At 37.9% G+C, this 21,896-nt stretch overlaps 1 protein-coding gene across 1 annotated transcript in view; it reads right to left on the bottom strand.

The window, feature by feature from the left end:
- Positions 1-795: 795 nt before the first annotated feature.
- FBXO33 (F-box protein 33) overlaps positions 796-21,896 on the bottom strand; it is a 35,007-nt gene continuing 13,906 nt past the window's right edge. The window contains exons 2-4 of the mRNA XM_004055112.5: positions 5,442-5,552; positions 4,217-4,902; positions 796-2,830 (exon numbers count right to left, since the gene is read on the bottom strand). Of these exons, the coding sequence (XP_004055160.3) occupies positions 2,559-2,830; positions 4,217-4,902; positions 5,442-5,552 (1,069 nt within the window). The 3' untranslated portion in view covers positions 796-2,558. The remainder of the gene's footprint in view (positions 2,831-4,216; positions 4,903-5,441; positions 5,553-21,896) is intronic.

The following is a 21,896-nucleotide window of genomic DNA, read 5'->3' as shown; positions in this document are numbered from 1 at the left end:
TGTGCTCAAGTAGAGCCAGAGCTTAGACTAGAAAACAGATGTCAAGCCTCCCAAATTTAGAGCTTTACTACAATAACCTTAACTTGCATGCTATTCATATTAGTAGACTTTCCTTTTTCATACATTTTGGGTACGTCTTAAATATATACTTAAACATGTTGATTCATTCAAAGGAGTTAGATGTGTCCAGGAAGTAATGAAGTGGTAAGTAAAGTATAAGGACAATTATTTGTAAACACCAGATTATTCCAAGATAAAGCAGTGCCTGGAAGAGTCAATGTCTGGAATGATAAGGAAGGGAAGATGGAAGGAAGAAGTCCTTTTGTTTCCTATAAATAAGAGCTGTGAGTCTCAACAACCAAGAACAGAGATCAGAATACCAAAATAAGGGAATATAGGGGTTTATGAAGAATTTAATATTGGCATATCTAAGTATTTTTGCATTTGGTATAGGAATCTTTAAAAAAAGCAGCCCCTCTAGTCTATAAATTAAGTTTTACCATATTGATAATGTATTCTAGGTGCATAATATACTGAGATTTTGTGCTAAGAAATCCAGTGTTTGCTTTTAAGCTTGTATTTTGTCAAAGTGAATTTCTGTAAAAAAATCTTCCAAACTATTCAGCTAAGACTTTTTATAATGTCTTTTTATAATGTATTCTCAAATTTAAGCTTTGCTGCACCAGAATACAACCAGAATACTAACACATTATTATACACAATATAAGGATTATTGCAGTTTATTTAACACTAAAAGTAGTCATGCTTCATATACAATAAAATATATTACAATGATCATTTTTAATGCTTTATTCATTGATTAAAAGAATATACATTTAACATAAACCATACAACATCAGTCATCAGGTCAAACATTCAGCTGGTTTCCTTACAGTTTCTGTCAGGAGTTATTTTATCTGATCACATTTATAAGATAAAATCTCACCACATCTGGCATTTACACACACTGTGCCAGTGGATTCACACTACTGATGTACATATAAAATCCGCATGGTATGTGCTCACTGGAGACAAAACAGTGCACACCTGTCAAAAGGTCATTTTAATATAAGATGGTAAAACCATTTGTAAAACACATATAAACTTTTTTCCATAAATAGAATCATATCTGGACATCTGTTGCATAAATTGTGTTTCCAAAGCTTACAATAGAGCAGCCAGGTCTCAGCACTGCTGGGCACCCAGGTTGGCTACTTACTTTATTATTGCAGACTGTCCTTTAACATTAAATGCACAACATTCGTACCACTTAAAACTGGGGTCAGGTGGAAGTCTCACAGAGACCACGTCTGTACCGCGGTTGCCCTGAAACAGTTAATAGGCTTTTAAAGCCTCTCAGATATAACAAGGTTTTAAAACATACTTCATGGAATGTTCTTCATGTATCATAGCAGCTCATACCTGTGATAGAACAAGCTTTCAGTTTTTCCTTTCTTTCCTTTACATTCACTATTCACAGTGAAACAGGTGCATGTTTTTTTTTTCTTTTTTTTTTTTTTTTGTTTTGTTTTTTCAGAGTTCTGAGGTTGCTGACTGAGCCACAGCACAGCTGTGTACCACAGGTCGAAATTCGACCTTAAATATTACAATCTAGCAGTATCTGGCTGGCCAGAGTGGGCCGGCCCCTGCCAGCATGTGGGCACTTCTTCATTAAGTCTATTCTTTGGCAGCTGACACGCGTGCTGACAGAGAAAAATCCAGTGACTTGTTGCTAGGGATTTCACGACTAATATTTTTGCAAGCATGTGTATTTACAACTCTGTATTTTTATTTCCTTTAGGAGATTTTACTCTGAAATACAGTTTCTTTCTTCCCCCACTATTTGAAATCTGGGCTAAATGAATGTGTAATGTAATTGATGAATAAAATTATGTCAGATATAGTTAAAAAATCCAACGATTTCAGTATTCGTGTTTATGTAAATGCATTTTTTTTAAAAGGATTAAGCAATGTTCTAACCTAGTACTATACAAAATTCAAAATGGTAACTGGTGATATCAACTATTAGATATGTAATGAAAGTTAAAGTCTTGGCTTTTCTGTTACAGATAATTCATTTGGGATATTATTTATCTTCCATTTGAAATCAAAATTAATGAAATGCTATCAGAATGCATGGATGCAGTGCATTGCATATAAATCTACCAGGCTATGGATATATATCTATATATGTATAAAAATATTTTGGCTCCTGAGCTCTGAACTCTGACACACAAAGAATAAAAACGTCAAAAAGGCAGAGTAACTCAGTGAAAAATAAAGTTAGCCAGCAACCTCAGACAATCTTCGGCTGTATATCCTTAAGGTTTGGTAACAAGTCCATTAACCGTGAAAGCCCTATACATTGTCACTTTGAACTTCTAAACCAATACCCGACTACGTTCTTTGATCAAGAAGTAGAATATACATATATAATTCTATAAAGCTAATACTGATTAAACACAGCACAAAAGGATTAATTCACACTACTGAAAAAAAAAAACATAATAGGACCCTACTTGCATATGTAACCACAGGAATTCTACATTAAAAAAAAGCTAAATGTCTTCACTGAAGCTTTGCATCTCTCTGTAAAAATGACGATTTGGTTCAGTGAAGACACTGAGTGATTCGATGTCCATGACTGCATGCCAAGGTTGACCCAGGCCCAGGGATACCTGCTCAATAAGGTTATGCACTGGATCTACATTCTGGTCGGCCAGTTCACCTTGGTCAAAATCAATGCTTTCTTCGGTGACTTCAAGCACTTTCAGATCAGAGCCCCGAAGACGAGCAATGGCAATGAGGTTGTGTGCCCACACCGTGTAACCTGAAAAATAAACAAAAGACAACACTGTAATTTCCTTGCATTTCCTTTTCTCTTTGGTAAGTCTGTCTTTTCCTCATTCAAAGCTTCTAGAGAAGCTTCAAATTTGTATCTCACTTACCGTTTTGGTCTTTTTCCTTTAGAAATATATTGAAATTGGAAAAGGAAACATGGTTGTATAGCCCAGAAAAAAAAAGGCTAGAAGTTGTGTTCAAGAGTTACCACTATAGGTGGTGAATTGGCAGGTGATCTAATCCTTTATGACACTACTTCATTCAGTAAAATAGACATTTAAAGTATATACAAATAAATTTTATAGCTTTGGGTAACGATGTACCGTAAGGATGAAATTTTTAGTTCATATACGCATGTATCTGTTAACCACACATGGTAAATGTATTTTTCATTTGTGAAAAATCATCTCCTATAATGCTTCGCAAAGTTATGAAGCGACACTTTAAAGGTAAACTGTTGTCAGTAGCAAATACGTAAATTATAAAACAATCATGGGAATGATATGCACCAACTTCAGAATAATTACTTCTGGGAAGGAATAAAGAGGAATGAATACGGGGAGCTTTAGCATAAAGAAGAAAAAGGCTTTAAAAAGACTGGCTTAAATTAACTTTTAAATAACCTGATATGTCTTGACCCCATTGTGTTTAGCACTTTCAGTATTGATCTAGTCTTTTCTACTACCTCTGATGACTGGCATAAAGCAAGACTTGAAAAGCAAGGCATACATTCCCAAATACAAATGCACACTAAAAAAAAAATAATGAAACAGTGCTAGTAGGATAGCTAATAAGAGAGTTTAAGACATTCTTATAGACTACTTTGTAATTATCTTACAAGTATCCGAAAAGGAAGTAAATTTATTTGTCAGAATACCAACTCTCGATCCAAATGAGAACAGGTCACATTAAAATGAAAGAAGCATATCAATGGAACCATCGTTAAAAAAATTATATACATTAATACTTTGATACCAAGAATCTAAAAGATGAGGTAGTGAGCATGAAAGAAATCATACGTTCTCTTCCCCCGCACTATGTTTTAAGGGGTCGTGTGATTAGAGGAAATATATCTACCACAGGTATGTGTGCTTTCTTAGCTAAATTAATTTCACTGATTTTTTATGAAATACCGCCATTCACATGATGGACAAAAAAGTAACAGGGAAGCTGGAGCAGAACACTTGGGTTTGAATATGATTTTCCTTTTGTAAGTGATATATCTTGCAAACTTTAAAAAGCATAAGAATCTATATCACCTTGATACAAGATTTCTTGATACTATAAAGGTCAGTGCTATCTCTTTATTGGCAGAAAATGTTTTCTAATTTCGGTCTAATTCCAGTATCAGATTACAATGAACAAGATCACCTACCATGAATTGCCAGAAGAGAGAGCTTTGTGCACCTCCATGCTAATAAAACCAACGGATCTTCATTTCGGTTGTCACTAAGATCTGGAAAACCAGACGTGTCAATCACATCATTCATTAAAATAAAATGAGTGAGGAACTTGTCATATTGCCTGGATATAAGATCAACAATAGCCCCTGAAACACAAGTGATATAGCTATCAAAATGAATCCTCTCTAGTGGTATACTGGGTTTCAGAATCTTTAACATATCTTCACTCTTGATATCAAAAGCCATTATATAGACCCGAAGGCTGGTGCTCTTTCGTGACAGGGCTTTCCAATGCTCATCATTTGGCATGTTGTCCAGAGACTTGTGCATTACAGAAACATTGTGAACCAGAAGAGACAGTCGTTGCAAAGGCACATGGTTGCTATCAGTTAAGACTCTTGCCATCTCAGCTGTAAAGTCACAAAAATCCAAGGCAAGTGAGTGCAGATTCACAAATCGCTCCAGTTCAACTGCAGTAATAAGAGTGCTGTTACCAGGAATATTATTGTCCAGTAAACTCAGGTGCTCCATGGTGTTGGCAACAGCATTAGAGAGAGATGACAGTGATGTTGGGGTTACTATTTCCAGCATAAACCCACAGGACAGCCATTTCAGTTGCCTACTATTACTCAGGATTTCTTCAAACAGTTGCTGAATTCTATAAGGAAAACACATGCCACAGTGATCCCATTAACATTTAGTTCTAATCTTTTAACACTGACTTTTGAAAATAGGCAATGAAAAGCATGCAATTTTGAGATCTATTTTTCCTCATTAGGTAATTTCGATTCAACCCACAGTAAATACCATTAAAATTCACATTAAAATATAATGAATAAGGTATATTAAACATACAGATCTATTAAACACGTAGAAATATGTTCCTCATCCAAGAAAAGCACCACTTATACCCGTTTAGTAGAAAAGTATGATGACATACAATTTATGTTATAGCAAAGGCAAATAGAGAAATAATTTTAAATAGCAATAATTATCCACTAAGTTATTTGATTTGTCTTAAAGATTTATGAGATGGAATGGCAGATGCTGATCACTGTATTTCATCATTAAAACATTTCCAGGACCTATGTTCCTTTTAGGAAAAAAATCATTACTCTTCTGTTTGTATCTCATAATTTCTTAGGAAAAACATATTATTAATAGTACAACCTCCTTTCCATTAACCATATAACTTACTGTTTAATTTTTTTGCCATCAGGGTCCACCTTGCTGAGGTATGTATTTGACAAACTTCCTTGCTGTTGTAGAACACTTATGTCTCCAAAAAGACTAAACTTCTGAAGGTTCCTACAAGAACAATCATTTAAAATGATTTTCTAAATAATTTATACTTAAAAAATATAAATATAAAAAATAAGAATATGCAAAGGGGATATTCTAGGAAGGTTTCTATTTTATAACTCAATTAGAATCCAGTTAAGTACTTTCAGATTGCTTTATACATATATTCAGATTTTTTTTTTTTTTTTTTTTTGAGACGGAGTCTCGCTCTGTCACCCAGGCTGGAGGGCAGTGGTGCGATCCCGGTTCACTGCAGGCTCCGCCTCCCGGGTTCACGCCATTCTCCTGCCTCAGCCTCCCGACTAGCTGGGACTACAGGTGCCCGCCACCATGCCCGGCTAATTTTTTTGTATTTTTAGTAGAGACGGGGTTCAGATTTCTTTATACATACAAAGCAACATGATACAGGAGAAGTGGCATAAGCTTTAAAGAACAAGGACTAGGGTATAAAGATTGGTTCAGGAACTAAATTTATAATGACCATGGAAAAGTCTCTTAATGTGCCTGAGACTCAATTCTTCATCAGTAATAACAATACCTACCTTATAGGGTTTAAGGATAAATGACACAATGATATATGACAAACTATATAAGCTCTAAATTTTATAGAGATGATAATTACAATATAAACATGTCTCAAACCAGTTAATTTAGTCAACATGTTAAATGCTCCAGGGTAAGTCACTGCCCTGAAGATATCTACTCAGTTAAGAAATATTCCTTAACTAAAATCTAAAGAGAACCTTCTCCAGTTTTATGATCAAACCATACAGCTTATGAACAACAGAAGTAGAAAACTATGTAAGGCCAGGTGCGGTGGCTCACACCTGTGGTCCTGGCACTTTGGGAGACGAAGGCGGGGGGATCGCTTGAGGTCAGGAGTTCGAGACCAGCCTGGCCAACATGGCAAGACCTTGTCTCTAATGAAAATACAAAAATTGGCTGGGTGTGGTGGCACATGCCTGGAATCCCAGCTGAACCGGGAGGCGGAGGTTGCAGTGAGCCAAGATCATGCCACTGCACTCCAGCCTGGGAGACAGACTCTACCTAAGAAAACTAGAAAACTATGTTAAAATCTTTTGGTTTTAGATAATTTTAGCTACAAAACATATAGTTTTCTGATAGTAAAATTGTAAATAAAATAGGAGAAAACTGGATGAAGAGAAAACTCCTAAGTCCAATAATAATGAACTAGATATTTCATTTATAACATAAAACTTAGGGATAATTTTAATTAAAAAATGTATCATCTACAACAGTGATACAAGATTTAAATAAATGAAAAATACCATTTCTTTTTTTTTTTTTTGGAGACAGTGTCTCGCTCTGTTGTTCAGGTTGGAGTGCAGTGGTATGATCACGGCTCACTGCAGCCTCAACCTCCTGGGCTTAAGTGATCCTTCCAGCTCAGCCTCCTGAGTAGCTGGGACCATAGGCATGTGCCACCATATGTGGATAATTTTAAATATTTTGTATTTATTGGACTCTCAAAGTGCTGAGATTACAAGTATTAGCCACCATGTCTGGCCTGAAAAACACCATTTCTTGATGGTATGTCAAATTTTCTCAAGTAAATCACCTTAATTTCACGGAAAAGCCCAATGATTCTAAAATTTAGCTTGAGGAATAATCATTAATTCGTTTATTCATTTAACCAACAATTCCCTGAGGGCCTACAAAGTACCAGGAACTGTGCTATATACTAGAGACACAATAGTGATTCAGTGCTGTGAAGGACAAGTACATGGTGCTACATATCATGGGCATATTTGACACTGTAAGGCAGAGCAGGCGTCCCTAAATTGATTTAAATGGATCTTTTTTGTTTGTTTGTTTGAGACGGAGCCTCGCTCTGTCGCCCAGGCTGGAGTGCAGTGGCGTGATCTCGGCTCACTGCAAGCTCCGCCTCCCAGGTTCATGCCATTCTCCTGCCTCAGCCTCCCGAGTAGCTGGGACTACAGGCGCCCACCACCACGCCCGGCTAATTTTTTGTATTTTTAGTAGAGATGGGGTTTCACCGTGTTAGCCAGGATGGTGTCGATCTCCTGACCTCGTGATCCACCTGCCTCGGCCTCCCAAAGTGCTGGGATTACAGGCGTGACCCACCGCGCCCGGCTTTATTTTTTTATTATTTTTATTTTTTTTTAATTGATCATTCTTGGGTGTTTCTCACAGAGGGGGATTTGGCAGGGTCACAGGACAATAGTGGAGGGAAGGTCAGCAGATAAACAAGTGAACAAAGGTCTCTGGTGGAAGTTAACCAGGAGAAGTAAGGTAGGGAGACAGCATTATAGGGAAAAGGAAAAGCATTTGCAGCACTTGAAGAGATCAAAGTGAGCTGAAAAGAATCCAGAGTGACTGGAGTACAGAGAGTAAGTGAACATGAAATGATGATGTAGAGGTAGACAGGGTTCTATGTCAAAGAAAAAATTTTGTAAGCTGCTCAACAATCATTTTAAGAAAAGAATAGGCTGGGCGCAGTGGCTCACGCCTGTAATCCCAGCACTTTGGGAGGCTGAGGTGGGTGGATCACGAGGTCAGGAGTTCGAGACCAGTCCGGCCAACATAGTGAAACCCCATGTCTAATAAAAATACAAAAAAATTAGCCAGGTGTGGTAGTGTGCACCTGTAATCCCAGCTACTTGGGAGGCTAAGGCAGGAGAATCGCGTGAACCTGGGAGATGGAGGTTGCAGTGAGCCGAGATCACGCCATTGCACTCCAGCCCAGGTGACAGTGTGATTCTGTCTCAAAAAAAAAAAAAAAAAAAAAAAAGGAATAAAATGATTAAATTTCTGTCTAGCAAATGTTACTGTGGCATTAGAACAGCCTGGAAGGATGCCAGAACCAAAGTGGGGAGATGAGTTAAGAAAGTATTTTAGTAATAGAGATGAAAGATACTGGCATCTTGAATTGGAGTTTTGTTGGTCAAGTTAGAGAAAATGGACAGCCTCAAGCTACATATCAGAGGTAAAATGGACAGGAATAGGTGCTGGATTAGCTATAGGGGGTGAGGGGACAGTAGGCAAGAATAACTCCTAAATTTTCTGGGTTGTGTTAACATGGTACAGTTTCTTTCTTACTGGGATAGGGAATATTAGAAATGAAAATCAGGGAATTTTTTGGGGGGGTGTGGAGGCATGGTGGTGAAGTAAACAATGAGCACTATTTTGCACATGTTGAACCTGAGGTGCCTTTAAGATAGTCAAGTCTTCCTAATCTTAGAATAGCAATAAATTAGACAGGAAGTGATACATTTTTGACTATATAAAAATGAAAAACTTGATATCCAACAGCATACCTCATAAGGGCAAACCAACATTGTGAGAAAAATGTGTAACAAATGCTACAGTTTTTTAAAAAAATTAATATATAAAATCACCCCACATAAGAAAAATATGAAGAATCCAAGTAGTAAATAGGAAAAGGTTATAAAACAGCCAATGTAGAACATGTCAAGGAAAACATCACAGGAATTACTAATGGAAATAATCTAATTTTTCTTGACCTTTAAAAAGTTTTAGTCACTCTGGTAAATCTAATCAACTTGACATGTGATTCTAAACTGTATTTTAAAAACCATTTCAAAGAGACATCGAACAAAAAAAAACCATATTTTTTTCTATTACAGAAAGGATATAAAACTGTTCTTGTGAGAATGGCTTCCATATTGGACTCCAAAGAATACATTACTAACATATATAAGTATGTCTGCTTTTAAGGTTTTTATCCTTTCTTTATTCTAAAGTTGCTACCATATCCATAAATTATAAAGACATTAATTTGTTTTCCGTAAGTTTTCTTAAAAAGAAAAATAAAAAAATTAAAGGCTTCTAAAAGAATGGATATTTGGCTTTGGAGAATATAAGGTATTATATAAAGTAGAAAAAATATGTCACACAATTTCTAATAATACTCAGAGGGGACAGTCATACAGTCTCAGTATTTTTCTCCTTTCAACTCAACTTTCATTTATTTGGTGGTATTAAAATACACATGTAAGAGACTTTTACTTCTTCTACAAAGAAACACTAAGGACAACTGCCTTCCCTCTGTAAACAACTATAAAACTAGAGAAAACAAAATAATTGTTTTCAGACACTGGACAATAAGCAATATAGGACTGTGATCCTGAAAGATGGGGAAAAAATGAGGTGTGTATTATAAATTGCCTCAGATTATGGTCTGGAGAGAGTTTTCAGGTTACAACATAGCCTTGTAGTCTCCCTGAATCGAGGAGACAAGAGATTTTGGGGAGTTTCCAGTCTAGAATTTTAGGGCAGAGTACCAGAGACAAACTGTACAGAAAGAGCTTCACAGATTTGCAAAGACTTCATATTACCCAGGTTTTTGGCTGAGTAATGATTTGTACATGTGTCGGGCAAAACTACAAGTCTGAAGAGAGAACTGCTGGAAAGCAGTAGAGTCCACACAGTGGTAAGGAAACATGGCTCACAACTAGGAGAAAAATCCATCAACAGAAATATATTCAGAAATGGCAGATGAAGGATTTAGGGAAAGAACTTAAATCAGCTATTAAAACTATACTCCATAAAACTATTCATCCATAAAAAGAATATGGATTGGAAAGAAAGAAGCAGAAGTGTCCTTATTTGCCAATTACATGATCATTTACACAAAAATTCTAAGGCATCTAAAAAAAAGCTACTATAACTATGAGTTCAGTAAGGTTAGCAAGTTTAGTAAGGTCACAGGACACAAGGTCAATATATAAAAATCAATTGTATTTCTACATGCTAGCAATGAACATTTGGAAATTAAAATTTAAAAAAGAACTTTTTACAGTAGTATCAAAAATACAAAATATTTAGGAATAAACTGAACAGAAGTATCAGTCCTATACATTGAAAACTACAAAACATTGTTGAAATAAATCAAACAAGATCTAAGTAAATGGAATGCCATGTCTGTTGGTTGGAAGTTTCAATACTGTTAACATGTCAGTTCTCCCCAAATTGATCAACAGACTCACACAATCCTAATAGGTACTATGCTTTACAAGAGATCTCTAGAAATTTTTCATCTTGCAGAACAGAAATTTTATACTCATTGATTAACAGTTTTCCATTTTTCCCTCCTTACAGCCCCAGCAATCACCATTTTATTCTCTGCTTCTGGGAGTTTGACTATTTTAGATACCTCACATAAGTGGAGTCATGTAGTTATTTGTCCTTCTGTGACTGGCTTATTTCATGTAGCCTAATGTCCTGTGGGTTCATCCAGGTTGTTGAATATAGTAGGATTTCTCTCTTTTTTAAAGGCTTAATATTATTCCATTGCATGTCTATATCACATTTTCTTTATGCATCTTTTGATGGACATTTGGGTTGTTTCCTTATATTGGCTAATGTGAATAATGGTGCAGTGAACATGGGTGTGCAGATATCTTTGAGATCCTGATTACACTCTTTTTGTATACATATCCAGAAATATTCCATTATTGGATCATACAGCAGTGCTATTTTTGATGAATCTCCATACTGCTTTCCATAGTGGCTGCACCATTTTACATTCCCACAAACAGCTGTATAAAAGCTCCAATTTTTCTACATCCTCACAAATGTCTATTTATTTAGAGACAGTCTCACTCTGGTTGCCAAGGCTGGAGTGCAGGGCGCCATCTAGGCTCACTGCAGCCTCAACTTCCCAGGCTCAGGCGATTCTCTCATCTCAGCCTCCTGAGCAGCTGGGACTACAGGTGTGCGCCACCATGCCTGGCTAACTTTTTTTGTATTTTTTAGTAGAGACAGGGTTTCAGCATGTTGGCCAGGCTGGTCTTGAACTCCTGGACTCAACCAATCTGCCCATCTCAGCCTCCCAAAGTGTTGGAATTACAGGCGTGAGCCACCATGCCTGACCTTAAATTTATTTTTGATAATAGACATGCTAAGATGTGAGTTGATATCTCACTGTGGTTTTGATCTGCATTTCCATGATTAATGAAACTCAGCATCTTGCCATATGCCTGGAGGCCATTTGTATGTCTTCTTTGGAGAAATGTCTATTCGTCTTTTGCTTGTTTTAAAATTAGGTTAAATTTGTTATTTTGCTATTGAGTTATATGAGTTACCGTATTTTGGATATTAACCTTTTACCTTGATAGATGGTTTGCTAATATTTAACTTCCATTTCTCTTTGTTTTTTGGACACAGAGTCTCACTCTGTGGTCCAGGCTGGAGTGCAACAGCACCATCTCGGCTCACTGCAACCTCTGGCTCCCAGATTCAAGCAATTCTCCTGCCTCAGCCTCCCAAGTAGCTGGGATTACAGGTGTGCACCACCATGCCTTTTTTTTTTTTTTTTTCAGTAGATACAGGTTTCACCATGTTGGCCAGGCTGGTCTTGAACTCCTGACCTCAGGTGATCTACCCGCCTCAGCCTCCTTACTTTTATCTCATATTTTTTTTCTTTTAGACAGGGTCCTGCTGTTTCCCAGCATGGAATGCAGTGGTGTAATCATGGCTTACTGTAGCCTTGATCTCCTGGGCTCAATGGATCCTCCCACCTGGGCCTCCCAAGCAGCTGGGACTACACATGCATGCTACCACACCCAGCTACTTTTTGTATTTTTTTGTACAGATGGGGTTTTATCATGTTGTCCAGGCTGGTCTCAAGCTCCTGGGCTCAAGGAATCTGCCTCCCTCGGCCTCTTCAGCTTGCTTTTTAATTTTGCTGATTGTTTCCTTTTCTGTACAGAGCTTTTATTACAATATAGTCCCACTTGCCTATTTTTGGTTCTGTTGCCTTTGTTTTTGGTGTCAAACCACAAAGTCATTGCCAAGACCAATGCCAAGAAGCTTTCCCCCTATGTTTTCTGTGAGAAGTTTTACAGTTTCAGAATTTATATTTAAGTCTTAAATCTATTTTGCTTTGATTTCTGGCCATGGTCTACGATAGGATCCAATTTCCTTCTTTTGCCTGTGGATTTCCAGTTCACACAACACCATTTGTTGAAGAGACTATCCTTTCCCCATTTTATGTTCTTGGTACCAAAGATCAGTTAATCATAAATGAGTGGGTTTATTTATGGGGTCTCTCTTCTGCTCCACTGGTCTATACATCCATCTTTATGCTAGCACAGTACTGTTTTGATTACTGTAGCTTTGTAATATATTTTGAAATTAGGACATATGATGCCTCCGGCTTTGTTCTTTTTCAAGACTGCTCTGGCTATTCAGGGTCTTATGTTGTTCCATATTAATTTTAGGGTTGTTTTTCTATTTCTGTAAAACATGCCATTGAGATTTTAATAGAGATTGCACTGAATCTGTAGACTGCTTTGGGTAGTATGGAGATGTTAACAATATTATTTCTTCCAATCATGAACATGAGATGTTTTTCCATTTATTTGTATCTGCTTTAATTTCTTTTATCAGTAAAACAGAAGACTTTCACCTCTTTGGCTAAGTTTATTCCTAAATATTTTGTTCTTTTTGATGTTACTGTCAATGGGATTTTCTTAATTTCCCGTTGAATGTATAGAACTGCAACTGATTTTTGTATGTTGGTTTTGCATCCACCAACCTTGCTGAATTTATTAAGAGTTTTTTTTTTTGGTGGTGTCTTTAGTGTTTTCTATATATAATGCCATGTCATCTGCAGACAATTTTAGTTTTTCTTTTCAGATTTGGATGCTTTTATTTTTCTTCTGTAATTGCTCCGGCTAGAACTTCCAATACTATGTTGAATAGAAATGGCAAGAGCAGGCATCCACATCTTGTTTCTGATCTTAGAGGAAACGGTTCCGGTTTTTCACTGTTGAGTATGATATTAAGCTGTGGGCTTGTCATACATGGCCATATATGGAGTTTGGTATGTTGAGATACATTCCTCCTATGGTTAATTTTTTGAGTGCTGTATCATGAAAGAATGTTGAATTTTGTCAAATGCTTTTTCTGCATCTATTGACATGGTCATGATTTTTATCCATTCTGTTACAATGTGGCGTAGTATATTTATTGATGTGCATATGGTGAACCATGCCTGCACCCCAGGGATAAATCCCATTTAGGATATACGATCCTTTTAATGTGCTGTCAAATTTAGTTTGCTATTATTTGTTGAGGATTTTGGTATCTATGTTTATCAGAGACACTGACCTATAGTTTTATTGTTAGTGTCCTTGTCTGGCTTTGGTATCACAGTAGTGCTAGTCACATAAAATGAGTTTAGAAGCGTTCCCTCTTCCTCAACTTTTTCGAAGAGTTGAAGAAGGACTGGCATTAATTCTTCTTCAAATATCTGGTAGAATTCACCTGTGAAGCCATCCAGTCCTGGGCTTTTCTTTTTTGGGGGTAGGTTTTTAATAATTATGGATTCACTCTCATTTGCTATTGGTCTGATGGTATTTTATATTTCCTTCATGATTCAGTTTTGGAAGGTTTATGTTTCTATGAATTTATTTATTCTTCTAGATTATTCAATTTGTTGGAAATGAAGGCTCACAGGAGTCTCTTACAATCTTATTGCATTTCTGTGGCATCAGTTGTAATGTCTCCTCTTTCACGTCTTTGAGTCTTTTTTCTTACTCTAAAGGTTTGTCAATTTTGTTTACCTTTTCAAAAAGCAACGCCCAGCTTTGTTAGTCCTTACTACTGCTTTTTTCTAGTCTGTATTTATTTCTGCTGTAATATTTATTATTTCCTTTCTTCTGCTAACTTGGGGCTTTGAACATTGTTTTTCTAATTCATTAGGGTTTAAAGTTAAGTTGTATGAAATTTTTCTTTTTTCTTTTTTTTTGAGACAGAGTCTTGCACTGTCGCCAGGGCTGGAGTGCAGTGGTGTGATCTTGGCTCACTGCACCCTCCGCCTCCCAGGTTCAAGCGATTCTCCTGCCTCAGCCTCCTAAGTAGCTGGGATTACAGGCGACCCCCACCACACCCAACTAATTTTTTGTAGTAGTAGAGACAGGGTTTCACTACGTTGGCCAGGCTGGTCTCAAACTCCTGACCTCATGATCTGTGTGCCTCGGCCTCCCAAAGTGTTGGGCTTACAGGTGTGAGCCACTACGCCTGGCCTTTTTCTTCTTTCTTAACATAGCGCATTTTTTTGCTATAAATTTTCCTTTTAGTATTGCTTTTGCCACTTGCTATAAGTTTTGGTAAGTTGTTTTTTATTTTTATTTGTATCAAGATATTATTTGACTTCCCCCCCCTTTTTTTTTCTTGAGACAAGAGTCTTGCACTGTCACCCAGGCTGGAGTGCAGTGGCCGGATCTTGGCTCACTGCAAACTCCGTCTCCCGGGTTGAAGCGATTCTCCTGCCTCAGCCTCCTGAGTAGCTGGGACTACAGGTGCATGCCACCACGCACAGATAATTTTTGTATTTTTAGTAGAGACAGGGTTTCACAATGTTGGTCAGGATGGTCTCGATTTCTTGACCTCGTGATCCGCCCGCCTTGGCCTTCTAAAGTGCTGGGATTACAGGCGTGAGCCACTGGCACCTGGCCTTGACTTCCCTTTTAATATTTATTGACTGTTTAATTTCCATATATTTGTAAATTTTCCTTTTATTGATTTCCAGTTTTATATTATTGTGGTCAGAAAAGATATCTGACATGATTTCAATCTTCTTAAATTTGTTAAGACTTGTTTTGTAGCCTAACATGTGATTTATCCTGGAGAATGTTCCATGTGTGCTTGAGAAGAATGTGTATTCTGCTGTTGTTGGATGGAATGTTCTGTATATGTCTGTTAGGTCCATTTGGCCCATAGTTTGGTTAAAATCCAGTGTTTCCTCACTGATTTTCTGTCCAGATGATTTATCCATTGTTGAGAGTTGTGTTTTGATGTCTTATTTTATTATTGTATTGTTGTTTATTTTTCACTTCAGGTATGTTAATATTTGCTTTACATATTTAGGTGCCCTCATACTGGATGCATATATATTTATAATTGTTTTGTCTTCCTGACTGACCCTTTTATCATTCTATAATGACCTTGTCTCTTGTGTCAGTTTTTGACTTAAAGTCTATTTTCTAAGATATAAGTATAGACACTCCTGCTCTCTTTTAATTACTGTTTGCATGGAGTATCTTTTCTCATTGCCCCGCTTTCACCCTGTATTTGTCCTTAAAGCTGAGTGTCTTACAGGCAGCACATGGTTGGATCCTGTTTTTTAATTCATTCAGCCACTCAATGACTTTTGATGATGGAATTTAATCCATTTATATTTAAAGTAATTAATAATAGGTAAAGACTTACTATCGTCATTTTGTTTGTAGTTTTTTTCATTCCTTTCTTCTCTTGCTGTCTTCCTTTGTGATTTGATGATTTTTTTGTAGTGCTATGTATCTATCTTTTGTGTATCTACTACAAGCATAACTTGCAGATATTGCAGGTTTACTTCCAGACCACTGCAATAAAGTGAATATTGAAATAAAGTCACACAATTTTTTGTTTTTCAAGTTAATATAAAAGTAATGTTTACACTGTAGTTTATTAAGTGTGCAACAGCGTTATGTCTAAAAAAGCAATATATATACCTTAAGTAAAAAACACTTTATTGCTAAAAAATGCTAACAATCACCTGAGTCTTCAGCAAGTTGTAATCTTTGGCTGACAGAATGCCTTGTCCCAATATCGGATGGCTACTCACTGATCAGGGTGATAGTTGAAGGTTGGAGTGACTGGCAATTTCTTAAAATAAGACAATGAAGTTTGCTGCATCTGTTGACTTCCTTTCATGAAAGATTTCTCTGTAGCATGCTATGCTGCTTAATAGCTTTTTATCCACAGGAGAGATTGTTTTTACAATTGGACTCAATCCCCTTAAACTCTGCTGCTACTTTATCAGCTAAGTTTACGGAATATTCTAAAGTCTTTGTTGTTATAATTTCAACAACATTCACAGCATCTTCATTAGAAGTAGATTCTAATCTCAAAAACCACTTTGTTCATCCATAAAAAGCAACTTCTCATGCATTCCAGTTTTATGATGAGATTGTAGCAATTTAGTCAAATCTTCAGGCTCCACTTCCAATTCTAGATCTCTTGCAATTTTCACCACATCTACAGTGACTTCCTACACTGAAGTCTTGAACTCCTCAAATGATCCATGAGTGCTGGAATCAATCTCTTATAAAGTCCTGTTAATGTTGATATTCTGATCTCCTCCCATGAATCATGAATGTTCTGAATGGCATCTAGAATGGGTGAATCCTTTTTATAAGGTTTTCAGTTTACTTTTCCCAGATCCACCAGAGAAATCACTATCTATGGCAGCTATAATCTTGTAAAATGTATTCCTTAAATAATAAGACTTGAAAGTCAAAATTAACTCTTGGATCCATGGGCTGCAGAACAGATGCTGTGTTCGCAAGCATGAAAACAACATGAATCTCCTGGTTCATCTGCACCAGAGCTCTTGAGTGACCATGTACGTTGTCGATCAGATGTAATTTTAAAAGGAACCTTTTTGTAAGCAGTAGCTCCCCACAGTGGGCTTAAAATATTCAGTAAATCATGCTGTATACAGATATGCTATCATCCACGCTATGTTGTTCCACTTACGGAGCACAGGCAGAGTAGATTTAGCATAATTCTTAAGGGCCCTAGGATTTTTGGAATGGCAAATGAGCACTGGCTTCAACTTAAAGTGACCAGATGCATTAACCTCTAACGAGAGTCAGCCTGTCTTTTGACGCTTTTAAAGTCAGGTATTGGCTTGTCTCTAGCTATCAAAGTCCTAGATGGTATCTTCTTGCAATAGAAGGCTGTTTTGTCTACACTGAAAAATCTGTTGTTTACTGTAACCACATTCATCAATGACCTTAACTAGATCTTTTGCAGCTTCCACGACAGCACCTGCTGATTCAGCTTGCATTTTCATGGAGGTGACTTTTTTCTTTAAACCTCATGAACCAACCTCTACTAGCTTCAAGCTTTTTCTCCTGCAGCTTCCTCACCTCTCTCAGCCTTCACAGACTTGAAGAGCATTAGAGCCTTGCTCTGGATTAGACTTTGGATTAAGGGAATGTTGTGGCTAGTTTCATCTTCTATCCAGACCACCAAAACTTTATCAGTAATAAGGGCATTTCCCTTTCTTATCACTCATGTGATAGATGGAGTACCACTTATACTTTCTTTCAAAAACTTTTCCTTTGCATTCACAACTTGCCTGTTTGGTACAAGAGGTCTAGTTTCTGGTCTATCTGGGCTCTTGAAGTGCCTTCCTTATGAAGCTTAATCATTTCTAGCTTTTGACTTGGAGTGAGAGACGTGGGACTCTTCCTTTCACTTAGCAATTAGAGGTCACCGTAGAGTTATTAATAAGCCTAATTTTTTCTTTCTTTCTTTTCTGAGACAGGGTCTTGCTCTGTTGCCCAGGCTGCAGTGCAGTGGTGCAATCACAGCTCACTGTAGCCCTGATTTCCCAGGTTCAAGTGATCCTCCCACCTCAGCCTCCCAAGTAGATGGGAACACAGGTGCACACCACTATGCCCAGCTAATTTTAAAATATTTTGTAGGGATGGGGGTCTATGTTCCCCAGGCTGGTCTTAAACTCCTGCGCTCAAATGATCTTCCTGCTGTTGGGATTACAGGTGTGGGCAACTGTAATTGGCCTAATTTCAATATTATTATCTCTTAGGGATTTGGGCAGCTCAATGTGAGGGCAAGAAATGGGGGAAGGGCTGGTCCGTAGTCAGAACACACACACAATTTATAATTAAATTAGCTATTTTCTACAGGTGTGGTTTGTGGGGTGCCAAAATGATTACAATAGTAACATCAAAGATTACTGATAACAGATCATATCAGATATAACAAGGGTGGGCTCAGTGTGGTGGCTTACATCTGTAATCCAAGCACTCTGGGAAGCCAAGGTGAGGATCTCTTTAGCCCAGGAGGTGAGGCTGCCATTACCCATGATCATGCCACTGCACTCCACCCCGGGTGTCAGAGCAAGACACTGTTTGTAGAAAATGACGACAACAACAAGAACAACAAAGATATAACAAGAAACACAATGTGAGCACATGATATTGGACAAATGGTGCCAATATAGTTGCTTGATGCAGGGTTGCCACAAACTTAATTTGTAAAAAAACCATAATATCTGTGAAGTGCAATAAAATGAAGCATAGCAAAACAAGGTATGCCTGTATGTGTTTTTGCTTTACGATTACCATGTGGTATATATAATAGTGCATTTTAAGATAATAATATAATTGTATGCAAAAACTGTACACATTTGCTCCTGCATACGTTGCTACTGATGTTCTAATTTATGTATTTTAATATTACATATCCACCAATTAATTATTGGAGTTATTCTTCATGCTGTTGGCTTTTTCTTTTTTTGAGACAGAGTCTTGCTCTGTTGCCCAGGCTGGAGTGCAGTGGTGTGATCTCGGCTCACTGCAACCTCTGCCTCCTAGGTTCAAGTGATTCTCCTGCCTCCGCCTCCCAAGTAGCTCGGTTTACAGGTACCCCCTACCATGCTCGACTAGTTTTTGTATTTTTAGTAGAGACAAGGTTTCACCATGTTGGCCACACTGGTCTTGAACTCCTGACCTCAGGTGATCCACCTGCCTTGGCCTCCCAAAGTGCTGGAATTACAGGTGTGAGCCATGGTGTCCGGCCTAATACCATTGGCTTTTAACATTTATATCAGAGTGACAGTGATTTATTAACCAGTAGTACAATACAATATTATTCTCTATTTGTTTATATATTCACTAGTGAGTTTTTTACTGTCATATGCTTTGTGTTATTTATTGTTCCTTTGTTTCATGTTGAAGAACTCCCATTAGCATTTCTTGTAAGGCAGTTCTAGAAATGATTAAACTCCTTTAGCTTCTGTTTATCTGGTAAAATCTTTCACTCCATTTCTGAGGGATAGCTTTGCTGGGTACACTATTCTTGGTTGACAGTTTTTTTTTTTCTTTTCTTTCAGCGCTTATCTCACTTACCTTTATGTCTTTGATTTTTGACAATTTGATTATAATATGTGTTGGTGTAGACCATTTTGGGTTCATCCTGTTTGGCACTCTTTGACCTTCATGAATCTGAATATCCATTTCCCTCACCAGATTTGGGAAATTTTCACTCATTATTTCTTGAAACAGCTTTCTGCTCCTTTTCTACTTCTGGGATGTCCATTTCTTATCTTTGCTTGATTGAATTCCACAGCTTCACTCCTTTTCATTCTTTTTATTTTGCTCTGCTAATTTGATAATTTCAAAAATGACCTGTTTTCAAGTTCACTGATTCTTTCTTCTGCTTGATCGATTGTCAGCTGCTTATTGAACTCCTGTAGTCAATTTTTCGGTTCAGTTACTGTATTCTTCAGCACCAGTATTTGTTTCTTTTTTATTGTTTCCCTTTGTTAATATCCTTACTTTGCTCATATATTCTTTTCCTGATTTCATTTAGTTTTCTACCAGTGTTTTCATGTAACTCAGTGAGCTTCTTTAAGAGGATTAATTTAAATTCTTTGTAGGTAATTAATACATCCACTTTTTTTTTAATTGGTTACTGAAGAATTATTTTCTTCCTTAGATTCTGTCATGTTTTCTTGATTTTCCATGTTCCTTGTATGGCTGCATTGTTGTCTGTGCCTTTGAAGAAACAGTACTTTTTCCAGTCTCACAGAGTACTATTTGCTGTAGAGGGTACCCACTCATTTCCCATTATTCCTAGTTGTCACAGGCATCCAGGCTCCACCAGTCCTTTAGTAGGTGGCATGAATTGAGATGGAAACGAGCCCTTTGGGTACCACACTGAAAGGTTAGAGACAAGGCTCACTTCATTTCCCTCCTAAAGGGAAATGTTCCGAGCCTTTTCCCAATCTTGCAGAACAGTGCCATCTGTAGGAGGCCACTCACCCTTCTTTTGTTCTCAGTTGTTCCAGGCATCTGGGCTCCATCAGTTTTTCAGCACTGGATATGAGGTGAGACAGAAATTGGCAGGGGTGCACTGAAATGCCAGGAGGCCAGATGGCCAAGTGCAAGCTCCATTCTTTCCTTTCCCAATGTGGGAGAAGTCATGGGTGATTCTCTTTGCTCTGAACTAAGCTAGTTTGGGGGAGAAGCTGATGTGGGCAAAGTGAATTTGCTCTCCTTACCTATCATGGTTTCTCAGTTATGTATGTGGCTGGGGTGCTACAACTTATTAACTGGATTCTGCATTTCTTATAAAGGTATTTTAGTACAAGTATTGTTGTTTTTTTTTTTGAAACAGAGTCTTGCTCTGTTGCCTAGGCTGGAGTGCAATGGCACGATCTTGGCTCACTGCAACCTCCACCTCCCGGGTTCAAGCAATTCTCCTGCCTCAGCCTCCCAAGTAGCTGGGACCACAGGCATGCACCACCATGCCCAGCTAATTTTTGTACTTTTAGTAGAGATGGGGTTTCACCATGTTGGCCAGGCTGGTCTTGAACTCCTGACCTCATGATCCGCCCGCCTCGGCCTCCCAAAGTGCTGGGATTACAGGCGTGAGCCACCACGCCTGGCCCAAGTATTGTTATCTTGATGTTTCTATGGGAGAGCAAAGGCTAGGACTTCCTACTCTGTCATCGTGCCCTCATGACAGGATTTTTGAGTATGTGAAAAAATACATGATATAATCAATGGAAAAAGGTATAAAACCATACACAGACTGTTATCTCAATTTTGTAGAAGGATGCATCACATTTTACCCAGTGATCATATCTGGTGGACTTTTTTTTTGTAATTTTCAAATTTTCTATTATTATTATTTTTTTGAGATGGAGTCTTGCTCTGTCACCCAGGCTGGAGTGCAGTGGCGTGATCTCTGCTCACTGCAAGCTCTGCCTCCTGGGTTCACGTCATTCTCCTGCCTCAGCCTCCCGAGTAGCTGGGACTACAGGTGCCTGCCACCACGCCCGGCTAATTTTTTGTGTTTTTAGTAGAGATGGGGTTTCACCGTGTTAGCCAGGATGGTCTCGATCTCCTGACCTCGTGATCCGCCCGGCTCAGCCTCCCAAAGTGCTGGGATTACAGGCCTGAGCCACTGTGCCCAGCCTCAAATTTTCTATTATTACAAGCACATATTACTTAAGAATTCAGAAAAACATGTCAAATTTGCTTTACATAGCCTTTAAGTTCATAAGAACTTAATTTACTTCAAAATCGTTAAAAAAATTAACAAACTGCGGCTGGGCGCAGTGGCTCACGCCTGTAATCCCAACACTTTGGGAGGCTGAGGCAGGTGGATCACGAGGTCAGGAGATTGAGACCATCCTGGCTAACAAGGTGAAACCCCGTCTCTACTAAAAATACAAAAAATTAGCCAGGCGTGGTGGCGGGTGCCTGTAGTCCCAGCTACTTGGGACGCTGAGGCAAGAGAATGACGTGAACCCGGAAGGCA

Source organism: Gorilla gorilla, chromosome 15 (assembly GCF_029281585.2).
Source record: "Gorilla gorilla gorilla isolate KB3781 chromosome 15, NHGRI_mGorGor1-v2.1_pri, whole genome shotgun sequence".
NCBI lineage: Eukaryota > Metazoa > Chordata > Mammalia > Primates > Hominidae > Gorilla > Gorilla gorilla.
This window is presented reverse-complemented; position numbering and strand designations above follow the sequence as displayed.